This window comes from Schistocerca americana, chromosome 9 (assembly GCF_021461395.2).
Source record: "Schistocerca americana isolate TAMUIC-IGC-003095 chromosome 9, iqSchAmer2.1, whole genome shotgun sequence".
Classification (NCBI taxonomy): Eukaryota; Metazoa; Arthropoda; class Insecta; order Orthoptera; family Acrididae; genus Schistocerca; species Schistocerca americana.
Genome location: NC_060127.1, coordinates 61,147,660 through 61,172,137, shown reverse-complemented (window position 1 = coordinate 61,172,137; position 24,478 = coordinate 61,147,660). Strand labels below are relative to the sequence as shown.

The window sequence follows — 24,478 nt, the reverse complement described above, 5'->3', positions numbered from 1 at the left end:
GCCCATGCAGCTTCAACACGATACCACAGTTCATCAATAGCAGTGACTGGCGTATTGTGAAGAGCCAGTTGCTCGGCCACCATTGACCAGAGGTTTACAATTGGTTAGAGATCTGGAGATTATGCAGGCCAGGGCAGCAGTCGAACATTTTCTGTATCCAGAAAGGCACGTACAGGACCTGCAACACGCGGTCGTGCATGATCCTGATGAAATGTAGGGTTTCGCAGGGATCGAATGAAGGGTAGAGCCACGGGTCGTAACACATCTGAAATATAACGTCCACTGTTCAAAGTGTCGTCAATGCGAACAAGAGGTGACCGAGACGTATAACCAATGGCACCCCATACCATCACGCCGGGTGATAAGCCAGTATGGCGATGACGAACATACGCTTCCAATGTACGTTCACTGCGATGTCGCCAAACACAGATGCGACCATCATGATGCTGTAAACAGAACCTGGATTCACCCGAAAAAATGACGGTTTGCCAATCGTGCACCCAGGTTCGTCGTTGAGTACACCATCGCAGGCGCTCCTGTCTGTGGCGCAGCATCAAGGGTAACCGCAACCATGGTCTCCGAGCTGATAGTCCGTGCTGCTGCAAACGTCGTCGAACTGTTCGTGCAGATGGTTGTTGTCTTGCAAACGTCCCCATCTGTTGACTCAGGGATCGAGACGTGGCTGCAGGATCCGTTACAGCCATGCGGATAAGATGCCTGTCACCTCGACTGCTAGTGATACGAGGCCGTTGGGATCCAGCACGGCGTACCGTATTACCCTCCTGAACCCACCGATTCCATATTCTGCTAACAGTCATCGACCAACAGTCTCGACCAACGCAGGCAGCAATTTCGCCATACGATAAACCGCAATCCCGATAGGCTACAATCCGACCTTTATCAAAGTCAGAAACGTGATGGTACGCATTTCTCCTCCTTACACGAGGCACCACAGCAACGTTTCACCAAGCAACGCCAGTCAACTGCTGTTTGTGTAAGAGAAATCGGTTGGAAACTTTTCTCATGTCAGCACGTTGTAGGTGTCGCCACCGGCGCCAGACTTGTGTGAATGCTCTGAAAAGCTAATCATTTGCATATCACAGCATCTTCTTCCTGTCGGTTACATTTCGCGTCTGTAGCACATCATCTTCGTGGTGTATCAGTTTTAATGGACAGCAGTGTATTTACTTTACATGAACCATGGGCCTTGCCGTTGGCGGGGAGGCTTGAGTGCCTCAACAATACCGATAGCCGTATCGTAGGTGCAGCCACAACGGAGGGGTAGCTGTTTAGAGGCTAGACAAACGTGTTGTTCCCGAAGAGGGGCAGCAGCCTTTTCAGTAGTTGCAAGGGCAACAGTCTGGATGATTGACGACTGATCTGGCCTTGTAACACTAACCAAAATGGCCTTGCTGTTCTGGTACTGCGAACGGCTGAAAGCAAGGGGAAACTACAGCCGTTATTTTTGCCCGAGGGCATGCAGCTTTACTGTATGATTAATTGATGATGGCGTCCTCTTGGGTAAAATATTCCGGAGGTAAAATAGTTCCGCATTCGGATCTCCGGGCGTAGACTAAACAAGAGGACGTTCTTATCAGGAGAAAGAAAACTGGCGTTCTACGGATCGGAGCGTGGAATGTCAGATCCCTTAATCGGGCAGGTAGGTTAGAAAATTTAAAAAGGGAAATGGATAGATTAAAGTTAGATATATTGGGAATTAGTGAAGTTCGGTGGCAGGAGAACCAAGACTTCTCGTCAGGTGAATACAGGGTTATAAATACAAAATCAAAAACGGGTAATGTAGGAGTAGGTTTAACAATCAATAAATAAATTGGAGTATTTGTAACCTACTACAAACAGCATAGTGAACGCATTATTGTGGCCAAGATAGACACGAAGCCCACGCCTACTACAGTAGTACAAGTTTATATGCCAACTAGCTCTGCAGATGACGAAGAAATTGATGAAATGTATGATGAGATAAAAGAAATTATTCAGGTAGCGATGGGAGACGAAAATTTAATAGTCATGGGTGACTGGAATTCAAGCATAGGAAAAGGGAGATAAGGAAACATAGTAGGTGAATATGGATTGAGGCTAAGAAATGAAAGAGGAAGCCGCCTGGCAGAATTTTGCGCAGAGCATAACTTAATCATAGCTAACACTTGATTTAAGAATCATAAAAGAAGGTTGTATACATGGAAGAATCCTCGAGATACTAAAGGGTATCAGATAGATTATATAATGGTAAGACAGAGATTTAGTAACCAGGTTTTAAATTGTAAGACATTTCCAGGGGCAGATGTGGACTCCGACCACAATCTATTGGTTATGAACTGTAGATTAGAACTGAAGAAACTGCAAAAAGGTGGGAATTTAAGGAGATGGGACCTGGATAAACTGAAAGAACCAGAGGTTGTACAGAATTTCAGGGAGAGCATGAGGGAACAATTGACAGGAATGGGGGAATGAAATACAATAGAAGAAGAATGGGTAGCTTTGAGAGATGAAGTAGTGAAGGTAGCAGAGGATCTAGTAGGTAAAAAGACGAGGGCTAGTAGAAATCCTTGGGTAACAGAAGAAATATTGAATTTCATGGAGGAAAGGAGAAAATATAAAAATGCAGTAAATGAAGCATGCAAAAAGGAATACAAACGTCTCAAAAATGAGATCGACAGGAAGTGCAAAACTGTTAAGCAGGGATGGCTAGAGGACAAATGTAAGGATGTAGAGGCTTATCTCACTAGGGGTAAGATAGATACTGCCTACAGGAAAATTAAAGAGACCTTTGGAGAAAAGAGAACCACTTGTATGAATATCAAGAGCTCAGATGGAAACCCAGTTCTAAGCAAAGAAGGGAAAACAGAAAGGTGGAAGGAATACATAGAGGGTCTATATAAGGGCGATGTACATGAGGACAATATTATGGAAATGGAAGAGGATGTAGATGAAGATGAAATGGGAGATATGATACTGCGTGAAGAGTTTGACAGAGCACTGAAAGACCTGAGTCGAAACATGGCCCCCGGAATAGACAACATCCCATTATAACTACTGACAGCCTTAGGAGAGCCAGTTCTGACAAAACTCTACCATCTGGTGAGCAAGATGTATGAGACAGGCGAAATACCCTCAGACTTCAAGAAGAATATAATAATTCCAATCTCAAAGAAAGCAGGTGCTGACAGATGTGAAAATTACCGAACTATCAGTTTAATAAGTCACAGCTGCAAAATACTAACGCGAATTCTTTCCAGACGAATGGAAAAACTGATAGAAGCCGACCTCGGGGGAGATCAGTTTGGATTCCGTTGAAATGTTGGAACACGTGAGGAAATACTGACCCTACGACTTATCTTAGAAGAAAGATTAAGGAAAGGCAAACCTACGTTTCTAGCATTTGTAGACTTAGAGAAAGCTTTTGACAATGTTGATACGAATACTCTCTTTCAAATTCTGAAGGTGGTATGGGTAAAATACCGGGAGCGTAAGGTAGATGGCAGTTGGCAGTTATAAGAGTCGAGGGGTATGAAAGGGAAGCAGTGGTTGGGAAGGGAGTGAGACAGGGTTGTAACCTATCCCCGATGTTATTCAATCTGTATATTGAGCAAGCAATAAAGGAAACAAAAGAAAAGTTCGGAGTAGGTATTAAAATCCATAGAGAAGAAACAAAAACTTTGAGGTTCGCCGATGACATTATAATTCTGTCAGAGACAGCAAAGGACGTGGAGGAGCAGTTGAACGGAATGGACAGTGTCTTGAAAGGAGGGCATAAGATGAACATCAACAAAAGCAAAACGAGGATAATGGAATGTAGTCGAATTCAGTCGGGTGATGCTGAGGGAATTAGATTATGAAATGAGACAAAGTAGTAAAGGAGTTCTGGTATTTGGGGAGCAAATGGTCGAAGTAGAGAGGATATGGAATGTAGTCGAATTAAGTCGGGTGATGCTGAGGGAATTAGATTAGGAAATGAGACACTTAAAGTAGTAAAGGAGTTTTGCTGTTTGGGGAGCAAATGGTCGAAGTAGAGAGGATATAAAATGTAGACTGGCAATGGCAAGGAAAGCGTTTCTGAAGAAGAGAAATTTGTTAACATCGAGTATAGATTTAACTGTCAGGAAGTCGTTTCTGGAAGTATTTCTATGGAGTGTAGCCATGTATGGAAGTGAAACGTGGACGATAAATAGTTTAGACAAGAAGAGAAAAGAAGCTTTCGAAATGTGGTGCTATAGAAGAATGCTGAAGATTGGATGGGTAGATCACATAACTAATGAGGAGGTATTGAATAGAATTGGGGAGAAGAGGAGCTTGTGGCACAACCTGACTAGAAGAAGGGATCGGTTGGTAGGACATGTTCTGAGACATCGAGGGATCACCAATTTAGTATTGGAGGGCAGCTTGGAGGGTAAAAATCATAGAGGGAGACCAAGAGATGAATACACTAAGCAGATTAAGAAGGATGTAGGTTGCAATAGGTACTGGGACATGAAGAAGCTTGCACAGGATAGAGTAGCATGGAGAGCTGCATCAAACCAGTCTCAGGACTGAAGACCACAACAACAACAACGTAGGTCCCACACGTGAGGCGCTTAGAAGGCTTAGCTACAGTAAGGACGACGGCGCTGTATTGGCGTGCATGGCGGAGACGCGCCGGCGGAAGCTCGCGAGGAAAATGTGCTGCTGCCAGGGCGTGGACCGGCCGGCCGCTGGTCTGGGCGACATCAGAGGCGCCGCTCCTCCCGTGAGAGGGACGCAGCCCCAGCATGCCCGCCTGTCAGTGAAAGTGGAGCAGCCGGCAGCGGCTATAAGAGCGCGCGGCCGGCCGCCGCCACGGTCACACCTCGCCAAGGTCCGCCGCCGCTGCTGCCGTCGCCGCCAAACCCGCCCCTGGCCGCCATGCACACCGTCTCGGTGAGTACCGCTGGCGACCGTGCAAGGAAGTCTCCACCCACAAAAGGATGTACTGTCAGTGGTGCGTCGTTAATACGATACCCGAGTGTTCACCTCAGCATTACAGTTACGAGGCTCGTTGAATACACCCAACAACTTATTTTCCTCAGAACGTATTATGTTCACTCTTGAGGACTGGACTTAGGTGACAGTTTCAGCTAATATTTCCTTAACATCTACAACTTTTCTGCGTAGTCTCGTTCACGTTGTATAGCCTTATACCAACGCTGTGTAAGAGCTTGCATTCTCTGTTGGTAAAATCTCGTTTGTTCTCACAGACACGGTTCCCCTGCTTCAGTTGTGGTGTCCTCATCTTAAAAGAGTGTTCCACATGCTCTTAAACATCCGTAGTTACCCCACATAGAAGGAAGCCTGAGGACAGCAGGTCTGGGTTATATTGTGTATCCTGCAATGATGTCCAGCTGGGTTGTGGTACTTGTGTGTCACTGTGAACTGTCGTGCTGGAGCAAGATTTTGTTTGGTTCAAATGGCTCTGAACACTATGGGACTTAACATCAGAGGTAATCAGTCCCCTAGAACTTAGAACTACTTCAACATAACTAACCTAAGAACATCACACACATCCATGCCCGAGGCAGGATTCGAACCTGCGACCGTAGCGGTCTCGCGGTTCCAGACTGACGCGCCTAGAACCGCACGGCCACACCGGCTGGCAAGATTTTGTTTGGATGGTTCTTATGTTTCTTCAGAGTCTTCACACATGCATCTCAATTAAAGGTTCATCATTTTGGAAACACGAGAATGACACCATAATTATCCCAAAAGACTGTCGTCCCGCCTTGAACTTTCATTTTTTTGATGGTAGGTGGTGCGACTCCAGTGGCCGCCTTTTTGTTTCTGGCTGAAACTGACACACCCTTGTTTAGTCACCTGTATCGATCCTTAACAGAAAGGCCTCTTCATTGGCCTCAAAGTACTACAAGAGTTGCAACAGTTGGGACTAAGTGGATTTTGGTTCAAATGGCTCTAAGTACTATGGGACTTAACTTCTGAGGTCATCAGTCCCCTAGACTTAGAACTACTTAAACCTAACTGACCTAAGGACATCACACACATCCATTCCCGTGGCAGGATTCGAACCTGCGACCGTAGCAGCAGCACGGTTCCAGACTGAAGCGCCTAGAACCGCTCGGTCACAGCGGCGGCAAGTGGATTTTCTTTCAGTCTTGTGATATGTTGAAAGTATTAGTGGAGCCCATCCTGAGCACACATCTGAATATCAGAGGGTGTCAGTCACTGCACACGCCCTTGCAGTGTTCACCAGCAGCTTGTGGAGGGGTGCTGCAGTGGTGTGTACCAGCACTGGCAACCGCGCGATCGATCGTGTCGTCAGCAGATGCTGTCGCAGGACGTCTCGAACGTGGCCGATTGTGGAACTCAGTTTCTGCCCTTCCTGACGCTCCAACTCCCTTTAACCAACAGCCCCACAGTACTACTACCAAAGGCACCACTGCCGTACAGCGTACTTGAGGTTTTTGGATGTTCACGGTGTTTTCTTTTTCCGCTATCAACAACTCAATTACAGCACGTTGCTAGAAATGAATGTCTTCCGTAGATCATTTTGATCATTCACTACGACTCTTCTCTCTGTCGGAATAGTTCGAAACTCCGCCGACGTTCTGAAGAAACGTCAGATACCACACTCCTTCAAGTACGTTTTCTTACATTTGCTTTTAGGTGTAAAAAATTGGGGATTTATCTACTAAACTAGCCTCGTAGGTTAATCATGAAAAAATTTGGATAAGATTGTTTCTTTCAGAAAGAAACCTTCATATCCTGTCTATATATCTGTAGCTGGATGTGCACTTTTCTGTAAGGTGTTTTGCGTATTGTCTATTTCTCTAGCTAAAAAAACTAAACTCCACCTGAACAGGCCATGAACGCCCAACGGTACCACCGTGTCATCTTCAGCCAATAGGCGTCATTGGATGCGGATATGTAGAGGCATGTGGTAAGCACACCGCTGTCCCAGCCGCATGACGGTTTTCGAGACCGAACTTTCTCTAGCTACTATGTCTAAAGTAATAATTTGAGTATACATATGAAGATTTGAAATTCCCAAACAGATTTATACTACGGAGCAAGACCGGTGCTTAAGCCCAGAATCCTGCCTTTAGTGGGTAATACTCTTACAAATGGTTCAAATGGCTCTGAGCACTATGGGACTTAACGTCTGAGGTCATCAGTCCCCTAGAACTTAGATCTACTTAAACCCAACTAATCTAAGGACATCACACACATCCATGCCCGAGGCAGGATTCGAACCTTCGACCGTAGCGATCGAGTGGTTCCAGACTGAAGCGCCTAGAACCGCTCGGCCACACCGGCCGGCAACACTTTTACAGTCCAGGCACGAGTGACGCCTTGTATTGCTCATGAAAGACGAGGTTGAACCTGGAACCCTAGTCTAGTACGCAGTTTTAATCTGGTAGGAAGTTTCAAATCTTCAAATGTTTACGCACAGTATAGTTTTAGGCTTAGTGGGGTACAGGAACAGGCAGCAATCGGATGAATTTTTGTAAAAGAACTGCACAACTCACTTGCTATATGTTTGGTGATGGTATACCCAGATCGAAACCAGAAGTTGGTTTCCACTGTCGTCATCAACGGTGCTCTGCCTGCTGGGAAGTCCTTAGACGGTCACAGCGGTTAATGCATACCTCCTCAGGTTCAGATTGAGGTCCTTACACATTAATGAACTGCAGTTACTATTACTTCCATCAGCTGTGAATATTATTTATTGATCTCCAAGTCGTCAATCGATTGTGCTCATTTTCCCGTTCTGCATTTCCCATGCATCCTTCCTTATATACTGCTAGGGTGAGTGAAAAGTCAAGTCCCACAGGACAAAGCCTGCGCTGAGGACTCAATAGTTTTGGCCCATACTACAAAACAGTCCTTACGGATATGACAGGAACGATCATTCGGAACAAAGAAGGTTCTAAATTTCATGCGTCAAGAGTTACGAGCACTTCTTCATCTCTTCTGCTGGAATCTAATTACTTTTGAGAAGTAGTAAAATGAAAAAAAAAAACAAGAAAAAAGTCGAGGGAACATGGGCTCTAAACTGCATACCACTAACAGCTATGAAAACTTGTTCCTCTTCGCTACTGTGCAATACATCTCGTTTACTGACCAAGTTGTTCTCATACCACTTGAGGTATGCATTGTAGGACCGATGTTCGCCAGGAAATTTTTATTTTTTTGTTTTGGTCCCTAACTCCTCCCGAAATGTGTAAAGCAAAGAGCTCTAAGTAAAATAGGTTTTGTATCGAAGATGAATAAGCATTCGTGGCTCTTCAGGTACCATTTTAGACCCCACGTCCGATGAGCCAATACTAGTGAATTACCAATGTAGACTTTGTTCTATGGGACATGATTTTTAAATTACCCTGTATAATATTAATTATATATTACATAATTATGTGAAGTGAAATGTGGGCAATAAGAAGTTTAGATAACAAGAGAACAGAAGCTCTTGAAATGTGGCGTTACGAAAGAATGCTTATGATTTGACGGACAGAACGAGTAACTAATGGGGAGGTACTGAATTTAAGTGACACAACTTGACTAAATGAAGGGTTCGCTTGATTGAACCCATGCCGAGACTTGAAGGAATCGTCAATCTGTTTACTGTGGGTGGGGAAACAGTTTTAGAGGAAGATCAAGACAATTTGTTACTGTCATCTGTATCATTTACTAAATGATTTCGTGATGCCTTCACCGGCACCACAACTCAAATATTATTAAATATTTTCTATAAAAACTCCTTACTGTACAAATTTCTGCCATTCATATTAACTATTGAAATTATTTTTCTTTCCATCATCCAAAAAACGGTCTAAGTAACCTGCAGAGATCTTGAGAATACACTTCTCCCCAAGTATCTGCGTACTTCCTGTCGTAATTCCAATCAGCTATGTCAGCTGGACAACCGATTTCATTAGTACAACAAGCGCCCTTTTACACGAAAACTCCCAGATATTAAAAGAGTTTGACCTCATGCAGAGCACTTGTTATACTATTGCGTGTAAGGGAATTTTATTGAGAGATGCTCCCATAACTTTTGTCATTTGATATGAATTCCCGTGTTCTATCCTCTACGATTTCTTTCAAGTCTCTACATTTTACATACGGGGACTGTATATTTTTTACCATCATCGTCGGTTTATTTATTTCATTCAGCATGTTCTGGAGGCACCATCGTAATAGACAGCCTTCAGGAAGGTGTTACAAGTCCATGTTTAGACTAACAAAGTGGAGTATGTATCGTTAGTGTATCACTAGTTAACTCTAGATAATTTGCTACAAATTATCTGCGCTTAAACAACTAATTTTTAGTGTATTAAAATTTAAAAGAAGGCCGTCATTTCGAAGAAGCAAAAGTTACTTCTTCCTCATTTACGAGGGTTGGAACTTAAATAGTGGCAACTATTTATTCACAACCGATACAAAACTGTCACATGTATGCAGCTGCTACTGTCCTTCAAAGTAGTCACCAGCGTTGTGTAGAACCCGCTGCCAGCCAATTGGAAGGCGTAGTGTACCATTAGCAGAGTCTATTCTTTGGTGGTGCGAATGGAGCGGTCTTAAGGTATGGTGTTTCTCGTGTACGACTGTGATAGTGTTATCCTAACACATTACGTTCCTCCACGGCAGACCGTCAATGCACAGTATTACTGTTCGTTTTTGCAGCATCACCTGCGACCAGCTTTGCGAAAGAAGTGGCGACACTTTCTGCACGACCCACCCATCATTTTGCACGACAATGCGCGGACGCATACAGCGCAAGCTGTGACTGCTCTGTTCGGTCGATGGGACTGGGAAGTACTGTACCATCCACCATACTCCCCGGACTTAAGTCCTTGTGACTTTGATATGATTCCGAAGATAAATGAACTGCTTCGTGGCATTCGCTTCAGAACTGTTCCAGAGATTCGATAGGCAGTAAACCGCTCCATTCGCACCATCAACAGAACAGGCTCTGCTAACGGTATACTACGTCTTCCACATCGCTGGCGACGGTTTCTACACAACACTGGTGACTACTCCGAAGGACAGGAACAGGTGCAAACATGTAACTATTTTGTTTCGGTTGTGAATAAATAGTTGCCACTATTTAAGTTCCAACCCTCGTATATTAAATTACTTCTATTGACCTCCCATTGCACGGCTAACTGATGTTTTTTGCAGAGCAATAACTATCTATTCTCCGTGGCAACACAAGACGCTTAGTAACGGTCGTTATTTCTTATCATGTAACCACATGGACTGTTAACCCCCTGCATCTAGATAACCAGATGGCTGGGAGAGTGGTCTGCTGTTCCTTTCCCCCTTTTTTCAGATGCTATCCACTAGCTGATGATCATGATAAAATAGGAGAAATCAGAGATCACACAGAAAGATTGTGCTCGTTTATCCCGCTCACAGTTCGAGAGTGGACCGGCAGAGAAGTATCTTGAAGGTGGTTCGATGAACCCTCTGCCAGGCACTCAACTGTGAGTAGCAGAATAGTCATGTGATTATAGATGTACGTTTGAAGAGGCAGTGGATAATACACTCCTATTTTTAACTTTTTTGGTTCACACCAGAATGCAGAATCCTTATTCAACCATAGATAATACAGCAAAGTCAACATGGAAGTTATTTCTGTGTCTTGTAATGTGTGTAGTGTAAAATACTTGTTCAATGGAAATTTGGTTTATTAGGAGCAACATCAACTGTTGTACATTTGATGTACCGGGAAGAGCCTGAAAGAATTCCATGATCTCTGAAGAAGCCTCCACCATATGTAGAGCTGACTGATTTTACTAGTAATACTAGCTTAGCACCCTCTGTTTCGCTCGCGTAGACTGTATGGCCATTAGATTTTTGTTTTGTTTTGTTTTTATTTCATCGAATTTTTATGTTGTTCACAAACGGCAACAAAAAATGGTTCAAATGGCTCTGAGCACTATGGAACTTAACATCTGTCGTCATCAGTCCCCTAGAACTTAGAACTACTTAAATCTAACTAACCTAAGGACATCACACGCATCCATGCCCGAGGCAGGATTCGAAGCGGTCACGCGGTTCCAGACTGAAGCGCCTAGAACCGCACCGCCACACCGGAAACGGCAACACCAAAGATTTATACGCTGATAAAGGCCATGTAAGCATAGTATTTCCCGAATGCAATTCTGAGCAAAAAGCGACTTTGGTAGTTGCAGTCCAAAGCTTTTGTTAACCTTGCCTTTTGCGTTCTTGTACTGGTATTTCACAGCAACTTTCATCTCCTAAGAAATATTTCTTTGCATCTAAACGAAAAGTGAAATACCAATTTCCATAAATTTATCTGCAAAATTATTTTAATGTAAGGAAATATTTTCTTAAAAGTTTCATCGCTTATTGCACTCACTTAGGGATTGAATTTGCACTAACACTGAAAGACATAATTTTTTATTTCTAATCGAGAATTCAAATACCAGTTGTCGCAGGTGCAGCCTTAAAGATCCTTTAGTAATTATTTCTTTTCAAGAAAACTTCGACTATTTTACCCCGTTAGTGGTTGAACTTCTAAAAATGCCTAATATACGCAGCGTCCTTACTGACTGTGTGCGAAATCTATATTTCCTTCCGCTGTACTGTCACAAAAAGTAATACTATAGGCTAACAGAAAACTCTGCAGATCAGTTTCCGTGGTTTTAGCATTACAGTAGGATCTTTGGCAGCAATGGTCATACACTCTTTGTCTGCACCTCGTTTGTGTTCCGGCTCGTGGAAGGTATAATCGACTTGCATGGCCAGCTCTTGTGGTCATTTGATTCCTGACTGGTCGGGGAAGTACCAACAGCATACAGTAGGAAAACGAGGCTGCCAACTTTTTTAGAGTGAAATTTGTTGGAAGATTAAAAATGTGCTAGACCAGGACTCAGAGCAAGATCGATGCCTTCATGCTTCAACGCTCTATCTACTGAGCCGTCCAACAACGACTCATGAGCTCCCCTCTCAGGTTAACTTCCACCAGTACCTCTTCTCCTGCCTTGCAAAAACTTCAGCTTGATGCTGATATGCAGAGCATAAACGTAAGCGACGGGGGCTACACAAGCTTCTTTTTCAATGGAAAGAATATTTTGTTAGCGCCAGCCTACGTAGGGAGAAATGATCATCGTAATAAAATAAGAGAAATCAGTTCTTGCACAGAAAGATTTGTGTTCGTTTCTCCCACGTGCTATTCCAAAGTGGAACGGTAGAGAAATAGCTCGAAGGCAGTTCGATGAACCCTCTGCCAGGCACTTAATTGTGAACTGCTGAAGAGTCATGTACATGTAGATGTACGCTGAAGAGCCAAAGAAACTTTTTCACCTGTCTACTATCGTGTCAGGCCTCGCGAGCACGCACAAGTGCCGCAACTCGACTTGGAATGGACTCGGCTAATGTTTGAAGCAATGCTGAAGGTAACTGACACCACGAATCCCGCAGGGCTGTCCATAAACCCGTAAGAGTACGGCGGGGTGCGCATATCTTCTGAACAGCACGTTGCAAAGCATCCCAGATATGCTCAATAATGTTCATGTCTGGTGAGTCTGGTGGCCAGTAGAAGTGTTTAATCTCAGAAGAGTGTTTATGGAGGCACTGTGTAGCAATTCTGGACGTGTGGGGTGTCGCATTGTCCTGCTGGAATTTCCCAAGTCCTTCGTAATGCACAATGGACATGAATGGATGCAGGCGACCAAACAGGATGCTTACGCACGTGTCACCTGTCAGAGTCGTATCTAGACGTATCAAGTGTCCCATATAACTCCAACTGCACACGCCCCAAACTACACTCCTGAAAATGGAAAAAAGAACACATTGACACCGGTGTGTCAGACCCACCATACTTGCTCCGGACACTGCGAGAGGGCTGTACAAGCAATGATCACACGCACGGCACAGCGGACACACCAGGAACCGCGGTGTTGGCCGTCGAATGGCGCTAGCTGCGCAGCATTTGTGCACCGCCGCCGTCAGTGTCAGCCAGTTTGCCGTGGCATACGGAGCTCCATCGCAGTCTTTAACACTAGTAGCATGCCGCGACAGCGTGGACGTGAACCGTATGTGCAGTTGACGGACTTTGAGCGAGGGCGTATAGTGGGCATGCGGGAGGCCGGGTGGACGTACCGCCGAATTGCTCAACACGTGGGGCGTGAGGTCTCCACAGGACATCGATGTTGTCGCCAGTGGTCGGCGGAAGGTGCACGTGCCCGTCGACCTGGGACCGGACCGCAGCGACGCACGGATGCACGCCAAGACCGTAGGATCCTACGCAGTGCCGTAGGGGACCGCACCGCCACTTCCCAGCAAATTAGGGACGCTGTTGCTCCTGGGGTATCGGCGAGGACCATTCGCAACCGTCTCCATGATGCTGGGCTACGGTCCCGCACACCGTTAGGCCATCTTCCGCTCACGCCCCAACATCGTGCAGCCCGCCTCCAGTGGTGTCACGACAGGCGTGAATGGAGGGACGAATGGAGACGTGTCGTCTTCAGCGATGAGAGTCGCTTCTGCCTTGGTGCCAATGATGGTCGTATGCGTGTTTGGCGCCGTGCAGGTGAGCGCCACAATCAGGACTGCATACGACCGAGGCACACAGGGCCAACACCCGGCAACATGGTGTGGGGAGCGATCTCATACACTGGCCGTACACCACTGGTGATCGTAGAGGGGACACTGAATAGTGCACGGTACATCCAAACCGTCATCGAACCCATCGTTCTACCATTCCTAGACCGGCAAGGGAACTTGCTGTTCCAACAGGACAATGCACGTCCGCATGTATCCCGTGCCACCCAACGTGCTCTAGAAGGTGTAAGTCAACTACCCTGGCCAGCAAGATCTCCGGATCTGTCCCCCATTGAGCATGTTTGGGACTGGATGAAGCGTCGTCTCACGCGGTCTGCACGTCCAGCACGAACGGTGGTCCAACTGAGGCGCCAGGTGGAAATGGCATGGCAAGCCGTTCCACAGGACTACATCCAGCATCTCTACGATCGTCTCCATGGGAGAATAGCAGCCTGCATTGCTGCGAAAGGTGGATATACACTGTACTAGTGCCGACATTGTGCATGCTCTGTTGCCTGTGTCTATGTGCCTGTGGTTCTGTCAGTGTGATCATGTGATGTATCTGACCCCAGGAATGTGTCAATAAAGTTTCCCCTCCCTGGGACAGTGAATTCACGGTGTTCTTATTTCAATTTCCAGGAGTGTATTACAGAACTTCCATCACTCTGAACAGTCCCCTTCTGACATGCAGGGTCCAGGGATTCATGAGGTTGTCTCCACACCCATACACGTCCATCTGCTTGATACAAATTGAAACGAGACTCGTCCGACCAGGCAACATGTTTCCAGTCATCAACAGTCCAATGTCAATGTTAACGGGCCCGGGCAAGGCGTATAGCTTTGTGTCGTGCACCCGTCAAACGTACACGAGTGGGTCTTCGGCTCCGAAAGCCCTTATCGATGATGTTTCTTTGAATGGCTCGCTCGCTGACACTTGTTGATGACTCGTCATTGAAATCTGTAGCAATTTGCGGAAGTATTGAACTTCTGTCACGTCGAAGATTATCTTCAATCGTCGTTGGTCTCGTTCTTACAGGATCTGTTTCCCCCCACAGCGATGTCAGAGATCTGATGTTCTAGCGGATTCGTGATATTCACGGTACACCCGTGAGATGGTCGTACGGGAAAATCTCAACTTCATCGCTACCCCGGAGATGCTGTGTCCCACTACTTGTGCGCCGACTATAACACCACATTCAAACTAACTTAAATCTCGATAACCTGTGATTGTAGCAGCAGTAACAATTTTAACAACTGCGCCATACGCTTGTCATATACTGGGTGATAAAAAAGTCAATATAAATTTGAAAAGTTAATAAACCACGGAATAATGTAGATAGGGAGGTAAAAATTGACACACATGCTTGGAATGACACGGGGTTTTATTATAACCAACAACAAAAAAAAAAGTTCACAAAATGGCCGACACATGGCGCTGGACAGCAAAACGTCAGTGACTGCGCATGACAATCGTGTATAAAAGGAGCTGTAATGAGAGAGAGAATCAGATGCGCCAGCAGTCGCAGCATGTTGAAAGGCGCTTTTAGTGAAGCTGTGTTATCAGAATCGAGAATGTGCTAATTCAGCGTTACGATCCTATCGCCATAGGAAGGGGATTCGAACGGGTAAAGGTCCGTTGACAAATGCAGCAGTTCGAAGCCACGGGTTGGTTAGACGATAGAACCCGTAGTGGCCGACCGAGCACAAGGCGTAATGCTGCTGAGACAGTTCAGGAAGAAATGGAGACTGTAGCGGGTTCGTCTATACACGGGGAAGTCAGCGCTCGTGCAGTCGCACGTCGCACCAGCATTCCATACACTACTGTTTGGTTGGCACTTAGGCGTACCCTCCGATGCTATCCGTACAAAATACATCGGCATCATGAACTGTTACCTGGCGATTTAGTAAAGCGGAGGGCATTTGCGATGTGTGCGTTTCAAATGATGGCGGAAGATGACGATTGGTTGAGTGACGTGTTGTGGACCGACGAAGCTTATTTCACGCTCCGAGGGTCTGTCAACGCCCACAACTCCAGAATTGGGCTACCGAAAATCCTAGAACTGTCGTGGAAACTCCATTGCACGACGAGAAAGTCACGGTATGGGTTGGTTTTACGACATCTACCGTTATCGGGCCATTTTCTTCGAGGAAACGCGTGATTCTGGTTTTGCAACTGCTACCGTGACGGGTGAGAGGTACGCCGATATGTTACAGAATCGCATCATCCCCAGCCAGGCTGATAAACACATGCTGGAACGTACGATGTTTATGCAGGATGGCGCTCCACCCCATATTGCCAGACGCGTGAAAGACCTCTTGCGCGCGTCGTTTGGTGATGATCGTGTACTCAGCCGCCACTTTCGTCATGCTTGGCCTCCCAGGTCCCCAGACCTCAGTCCGTGCGATTATTGGCTTTGGGGTTACCTGAAGTCGCAAGTGTATCGTGATCGACTGAAATCTCTAGGGATGCTGAAAGACAACATCCGACACCAATGCCCCACCATAGCTCTGGACATACTTTTACAGTGCTATTCACAATATTATTCCTGGACTGCAGCTATTTTTGAGGAATGATGGTGGACATATTGAGCATTTCCTGTAAAGAATATCATCTTTGCTTTGTCTTGCTTTGTTATGCTAATTATTGCTATTCTGATCAGATGAAGCGCCATCTGTCGGACATTTTTTGAACTTTTGTATTTTTTTGGTTCTAATAAAACCCCATCTCATTCCAAGCATGTGTGTCAATTTGTACCTCTCTACCTACATTATTCCGTGATTTATTCAGTTTTCAAATTTATACTGACTTTTTGATCACGCGTTGCCTGCCAGAGCGCTTTATTCTGCCTACTTTGATTATGCATGCCTATACCAGTTACTTTGGCGCTTCAATATACACTCCTGGAAATGGAAAAAAGAACACATTGACACCGGTGTGTCAGACCCACCATACTTGCTCCGGACACTGCGAGAGGGCTGTACAAGCAATGATCACACGCACGGCACAGCGGACACACCAGGAACCGCGGTGTTGGCCGTCGAATGGCGCTAGCTGCGCAGCATTTGTGCACCGCCACCGTCAGTGTCAGCCAGTTTGCCGTGGCATACGGAGCTCCATCGCAGTCTTTAACACTGGTAGCATGCCGCGACAGCGTGGACGTGAACCGTATGTGCAGTTGACGGACTTTGAGCGAGGGCGTATAGTGGGCATGCGGGAGGCCGGGTGGACGTACCGCCATTGCTCAACACGTGGGGCGTGAGGTCTCCACAGTACATCGATGTTGTCGCCAGTGGTCGGCGGAAGATGCACGTGCCCGTCGACCTGGGACCGGACCGCAGCGACGCACGGATGCACGCCAAGACCGTAGGATCCTACGCAGTGCCGTAGGGGACCGCACCGCCACTTCCCAGCAAATTAGAGACACTGTTGCTCCTGGGGTATCGGCGAGGACCATTCGCAACCGTCTCCATGAAGCTGGGCTACGGTCCCGCACACCGTTAGGCCATCTTCCGGTCACGCCCCAACATCGTGCAGCCCGCCTCCAGTGGTGTCGCGACAGGCGTGAATGGAGGGACGAATGGAGACGTGTCGTCTTCAGCGATGAGAGTCGCTTCTGCCTTGGTGCCAGTGATGGTCGTATGCGTGTTTGGCGCCGGCAGGTGAGCGCCACAATCAGGACTGCAGACGACCGAGGCACACAGGGCCAACACCCGGCATCATGGTGTGGGGAGCGATCTCATACACTGGCCGTACACCACTGGTGATCGTCGAGGGGACACTGAATAGTGCACGGTACATCCAAACCGTCATCGAACCCATCGTTCTACCATTCCTAGACCGGCAAGGGAACTTGCTGTTCCAACAGGACAATGCACGTCCGCATGTATCCCGTGCCACCCAACGTGCTCTAGAAGGTGTAAGTCAACTACCCTGGCCAGCAAGATTTCCGGATCTGTCCCCCATTGAGCATGTTTGGGACTGGATGAAGCGTCGTCTCACGCGGTCTGCACGTCCAGCACGAACGCTGGTCCAACTGAGGCGCCAGGTGGAAATGGCATGGCAAGCCGTTCCACAGGGCTACATCCAGCATCTCTACGACCGTCTCCATGGGAGAATAGCCGCCTGCATTGCTGCGAAAGGTGGATATACACTGTACTAGTGCCGACATTGTGCATGCTCTGTTGCCTGTGTCTATGTGCCTGTGGTTCTGTCAGTGTGATCATGTGATGTATCTGACCCCAGGAATGTGTCAATAAAGTTTCCCCTTCCTGGGACAACGAATTCACGGTGTTCTTATTTCAATTTCCAGGAGTGTAGATTACTCCACAAGATCCCCCAATACAGTGGCTGTCTTGCCTGCGACAGGTACTGGTGGTATCTCTGCTGGTTGCTGCCGTGGCAGCCGCCGGCACTGCACTGACTCCAGCTCCTACGTCATCGCCTGCAGCGCAGTCGCGACAGGTGTCGGCTGCCGAGGCGGCAGCTGTGACGAAGGAGAAGAGGGGAACCGCCAAAGCAGCTGCGGCTCCTGCTTCCAGCGCCAGATACGTCGCTCCCGCTGTCCAGCAGCAACAACAACAGCAGCAACAGGTACGTCAGCATACAGCAGCCACACTGCAATGTAGGTAACAGGTACATTACCATACAGCAGCCACACTGCAATGCAAGTAACAGGTACATTACCATACAGCAGTCACACAGCAGTAGGAGCAACTGCTACTGCAGAATACAATAACCACACAGCAGTAATAGCGACAGATATGGCAGCATACAATATCCAGACAACAATGTAAGTGTCAGGTACAATACCATACAGCAGCAAGACAGCAGTAGGAGCAACAGGTACAGTAGCAAACAGCAGCCAGAGTGCAATAGGAAGAGCAAATACAGTATCTGCAGAAGCCAGACAGCGATAGTCGAACAGATATAACAGCATACAGCAGCCATCCAGTTGACGTCTACAGATGTCGCCTATGGGGGTGCAGCAGTTTATTTGAAGAATCCTCAGGAACATCGGTTGACGCTGTGTCACACACTTGTGAGAAACTGAATTACAGATAGTGTCTGTGTTCCTGTCGCTACAGCAAATGAAATAGGACCACCAGCCAATAAATAAAGGCAATTTTCTGTTCCAAAGTTTAGTCAGAGCAAGAGCATTACAGAGATGCTCAACAAACTACAGTTACAGCCGCTACAAGAGAGGCGTTGTGCTTCATGAACAGGTTTACTGCTGAAATTTCGTGAGCTTTTTCTGGGAAGAATAGGAAAACATTTTTTTTTCTCCCACATACATCTCACGAAATGACCACGACGAGAAAATTCGAGAAATTAGATGTAATGCAGAGACTACCGACAATCTCTCTTCCCACGTGCCATTTTGGAGTGGAGGAGGAAAGGGCAGATCAAGTAGTCGTATCGGAAGTACCCTCCGACACACACCGTCAGGTGTCTTGCGGAATATTGATGCAGATGCAGATGTAGACGAAGTGTAGACGTTCACAGTACTGACTCAGTAATGCTGTCTTAATCATACTGCACTTCTTGTGCGTTATTTGTGTTGGTTCAGTGAATAACTCTGTCTGTTCTAAATTCAGAGCACTTTATTATGAGTGCCATTTGGTCTACATGCATGAAGGAACAAATGAGATGATTGATTCGTTTTTTGTACTCTGGAGGGATTAAAGCTGTGGTGATTAATCACAAAATGTAGCTACAGTTGACGGTAGCTGTCTTAGTAAATTCCTGAATAGATAAATCAGCTTACTTTTAAAGTAGATGTGTATCTGCAGTCAAGAACAACTGGGTAGGCCTCTTACTTCAAAAACAGAGAGCAACATGGAGACAGTCAATGAACCATTGATACGTATGTTTTTGTGTAGGGTCTGCCTTTAGCGAAACACAATTTTGTTTTTAACCCAAACATGTTTCACTACAGTTTTAGCGTCTTCAGCGGGCTTTTATTTTTCATCTGTTAAAGATAAAGAGTGTTCTTTGCTCTTTGTATACATGTAGCTCTTAGTTTTTAAATCGTAATTACATATATTTGAAAAAAAGTGTTGTGTTTCTACAATGACCGTTTTGTTCCACAGTTTGTCATCTGCAACCACTTATACCTTAAAGTAGATAAATTGTTTAAGCCAAAATTACGATCTGAAAACTTGTTATTTCTATGCCTGAAATTATTAAATTCTATGTGTGTGTCAGTGTCTATTTACATAATGTTTCGCTTACATTTTCTTTTTAGTCATCTTCTTCACTGTCACAACCATTCCAGAACAGATATCAGTGGAGGTTTGGGACATGAAAGACCCATTGATGATTCATTATACTCCTAAAAGCCAAACGGCGAGTGTTGAGAGCTGTTGTGAGTTATTGCGAAATCGTAAAACTGAACTGAAGACGAACAAAAGACAGAAACTTTGCTTCAGGATAATCCCTGTCTTCCCGCAGATTGGTAAACAATTTAGTGGTTTTAAAATGTTGGTCTGAGTTACCAGAGAAAGCACTTTATAGGCCTAAGCAAACATGAGACGATTTTAGCTTTCTGGCTGAATGATGGAGCACCGTCGTCGGATGAAGAAATTGAGGAGATGATGCAAGAAGCCACAAAGCTTCTGCTAGGATGGAATTAAAAATCTTGTGAAGAGATGTACCAAGTATGTGATTGTTGAGGAAGATTGTAGAGGAAAATTATGTTGCGCGCAATGTAGGTTTCCCAGTAAAAAGCTTTTTATTAATATTTCCCTCTAAAGTTTTACTCTCCCTCGTGTTCCGGTATATGGTTGCAATGCCATCAGACCTTCCATTGACTTAAAGAATGTCAAGCGTGGAGCGGATAGAACAGATAGGACGTGCAACGATATCAGTACATTAGACTGAGGAACGCTGCATGACATTCCCCATCTCTAAGACCGTCCATGAAACCTAACTCGAAACTTTCTGGCACAGATATGTTCTGTTGTTCGGCACATAACAAATGGATGTATCTGACTTGCAGTGACACAAAACATCGTCTAGCTTCATCTACAGCTGTTTGGAAATAAAGAAAGCAGGGGATAAATAGGTCATGTCACACAAACTTATCTGCTATGGCCTGCAGGAGCAGTCGCTTCGTGACACTTTTTTCATACAGTTTTTGCAATTTGTTGCTTGTAGCTCATGGTCAACACCAAAGGAACGTGGGTAGGCAGTTTGAAGCAACTACGTGAGCATAAGGGCGTGTTTTCACTGGAACCCAAATTTATTCTGTTTCATTTTTTTATGGAAAGCCTACCCATCTACGTTTCATGGCGTTTTGGCACCGGAACCCAAATTAATTGTATTCCTTTATTTATGAAAAGCGTCCTATATAGTTCATCGCTGGCATCCAGACGAAAGATAACGTCCTTACTGAATTTACTGACAAGTAATAATTTTTTCATGTGGGTCCACTTTCATAATATATTTCTTTAACGTCAGTACCGCCATTAGACTGTTTTTTATTTTCAGTGTTGCATTTACACGATCATGATCTCGGCTTTAAAGTGCCATTATCAAGTGTTTACTGTTATACAGTGCCCAAGATGGCATACTGTCGTATTTAAAATACACTATTAGACACATTGCCTAACACTACAAATAAAAAACAGTCTAATGGCGGTACTGACTTTAAAGAAATTACTGACAAGTATTTTTCTTTTGCCATAAAACAGAACAGAGTCTGTATCTTAACGGGGACTTACCATCAGCACTAGTGGAACATCGAGGAAGTGTGATAGCACTGTTATGTTTTACATATGCTAACATTGTACAAACTATATGGCTGATGACGTTTTTAGCTCTATGAGGCTATATTTCTGATAGACGGGTATCTAGACAGGCTAATTGGTCAAAAAATTGTTGGAAAACTTTAAGACGCTCGGGGATTGTCTGGAAGACTAAGAGCTGATGATATAAATAACGGTAAGATAGCGAATGTGAACAGACGAAAAAGCGAGATAGTGTTTGACTACTTGATACACTTTCAGTGACACGCATCTAGTACCTAGTATTGCATATTTCAAGAGATTTAATGTGAAAAGATCTTATTAGTCTAGTCGAGAGAAAGTTAAATGCCAGTGAGCAGATTCGGAAAAATTCCATGAAGGATAACTGAGCCACAATGGAGGCTATTAAAAAAGCTCACCACTTCTGGAAATTTGTTCCTGTGAGAATCTTACCAAACAGAATTAACAAGAGAGAGAAAATATTTAGAGAAGCATAATTCATCACGACTTCTATATGTAGTACAACACCACAGAAAAATTTAAAAAAAAAACTTCACAATACATTTTCAATAATGACATCGAAGAGGAAGACTAGAGAAGTTGTGATGTTTTTAGAAAGTAGTTCACCCATGCCCATCTGCAGATGGAACAGAGAGGGAAGAAAACTGGTATTGGTCTATTACATTCTTCCCAGTAGTGAAGTTATACATGGATTGCAAAAATCTCACGGAGTAATCAGCCTAGCTAAATAACTGATGAGAACATATTCTGCAGATTGGATTGGAGCAATTCCTATCATACGCGTTCATGCTTTCGATTCGTTTTCACGTCAATCTGTGTAAGTGACTGCACATCTTGTGGTCAGATTTACTGTCTGTCAGGCTTTCAGTCTCTGCAATGGCATCCAATTGCAAGCAATGTTGTTTGTGGTTTCAGGCACAGCTGGACGCACAGCCACAGCAAGTGCAGTACTTGCAGCCTGAACAGCTGCAGCTGTTGCCACAGCAGCAGCTGGCATTCCTGCCACCTCAGTACTACCAGCAGCCGGCGCAGCTGTTCTACCAGCCACAGCAGCAGCAGCTGCAGCAGCAGCAGCAGCAGCCAGTGGTCACCTACTACCAGCAGCCACAGCAGCAGCCACACCAGGTACCTGCTGCAGTGTCATAACATACAGCACTCCACAGTGCACGAGATTCTTCCTATTAGTGGAAATTTTATTCCATGTAAAGTTGATTAGAGTATTCGAGACTTTTGAAAATATTAGTGACAGACTAGGGCTCGATTCCGAATTCCATGGTTTTCAGGGTTAAGTCCCTGCCTCCAGTTTTCAGTGTCATTGGTATTTTCTGTGCAAATGACAGATGCCTAACACATAACAACCTACGAAGTAGTAGAATGTATCCACTGCTCCTTTTGTAGCAATGCATAGTCTCACATGAATGTAAAGTAATAGCATATTCCCAATCTCCCAGCTGCATAAACTGGAAAAGTATCCAACAGTTTTCAGATGAGTCTCAGTCACTGTTAAGTGGTGTCATTGCTTGATCCTCATATAGTTGTGCCTCTCGTGTTGCATATGATGCTGTTCAACAGTGCACGACACAAAACTGTCCACACCTTCATGGTGTTTTGTATACTGTGCACACCTGTGGTCCCATGAGTTGTGAAATTTCTGCTAGAGGCCAGAAGACAGATTTCACAAGTTATTTTACCCAACACAAAGAAACAAAAGGCTCCCAAGGAGGATACATGTCTCTTCTGGCAGTTCTGTGGCTTACTGGAAACAGTACCCACCTCCAGGAAAGGTATAAAACAGCTTCAGTCTTCTGCCCTCCAGCAGAAGTTCGCCAGCTGACGATGCCTCCGAAAGGTGATCTAGACTTCAGAACGCCAGGAGTGTACAAAATACTGTGTGCATGAGGTCAGTTTTGTGCTGATCAGAGTGCGCACATTGTTGAATAGGGCTGCACAGAACATGAGAGGTGGAAATGAGCGTACGGCATTGTGGGCTGGGAGTCCCCCATTCGGGGAAGTTTGGCCGCCGAGGGCAAGTACTTATTGCATTCGACGCCACATTGGACGACCTGCGCGTACTGGAAACGAGAATAGAAATTGAAACTCTTTTGACTCGGACAGCTGTAACAAAGCTGATAGAGTGGTTTAGTACCTTAACCGAGCACCTTTATAAAAAAACTACTCAAAAATTTCTAAGTTTTTTACAATGTTATTTATATCTTTCTGCACTATGTAAGATTATTGTACAAATGTCGGCTTATTTGCTGTAATTTCTCGAAATATGTGGCAAAATGTTAGTATAAAATCAACCAAAGCTATCTCTGTCTGTGAGAAAAACTGCTGTGCATACAAATGTTCATTTGTTTTATTTGTATTATTTTCGTATACACATTGTTTCCAGAGTAGTATTTCCTGAAGCAAGGTGTTACCCACAAAGAAACATCGTATTCCTTACAATAATTCCGTATTTCTTCCCTTAACATTTCTCATCAGGTCCTCTTGTATGGGAGCAAACAGTGCACACTTTCGTGTAGTTGGAATCCATCAGCGGAATGGTTTCCCGGTATTACCGTACTGTTATCTGAAGGGTCAGAGTGCGTGAGGGATGTCCAGAAGCTGGATGGATGGAGGGTAGCTACACTTTAATTATAGTTGGTATGGTTCATACAGGTTTCTTGCTTCCTCCTGACGGTTTTTATGTTATAAACGAACTCTAGACCGTCCCATTCAGAAGTTACCTCGCTATCCCTGTCTCAGCTCCACATAGCAGAGCAGTAACTACCATCAAGCAGAGCAGTTGTGGCAGAGAACAGTCCGGGAATATGTCTACAGCAATAGTACACTTAGACAGAAGTATGATTTAAATTATTTAAGTCAAACCTTTGCCGGTTTTGAATTTCTGACCGATATATAGAACTTTACAGATAATCCGTCACGTTATAAGTGGTCAATGAGTAAAATACGTGATACACTCTTTATACTGTAGACTGTAACTTTAAATTCGATTTTATGATTCATTTGTGTCACTGGAACAGAAAATCATATTTTCGCCCTGTCCAGTATTGTTCCCTGTAAATGTTCACATATTTTCTCTGATCACAGCATAAAACACAAAATATCTGGTTACATAGTTCTCGTCTATAAGTCGTTCTTTGTATGT

The 24,478-nt window shown here is 45.0% G+C and overlaps 1 protein-coding gene across 1 annotated transcript in view; it reads left to right on the top strand.

The window, feature by feature from the left end:
* LOC124550634 (transcription factor SPT20 homolog) overlaps window positions 1-24,478 on the top strand; it is a 153,300-nt gene that overhangs the window by 108,387 nt on the left and 20,435 nt on the right. The window contains exons 2-4 of the mRNA XM_047125357.1: window positions 4,649-4,914; window positions 17,924-18,148; window positions 22,240-22,449. Coding sequence (XP_046981313.1) covers window positions 4,649-4,914; window positions 17,924-18,148; window positions 22,240-22,449 — 701 coding nt within the window. The remainder of the gene's footprint in view (window positions 1-4,648; window positions 4,915-17,923; window positions 18,149-22,239; window positions 22,450-24,478) is intronic.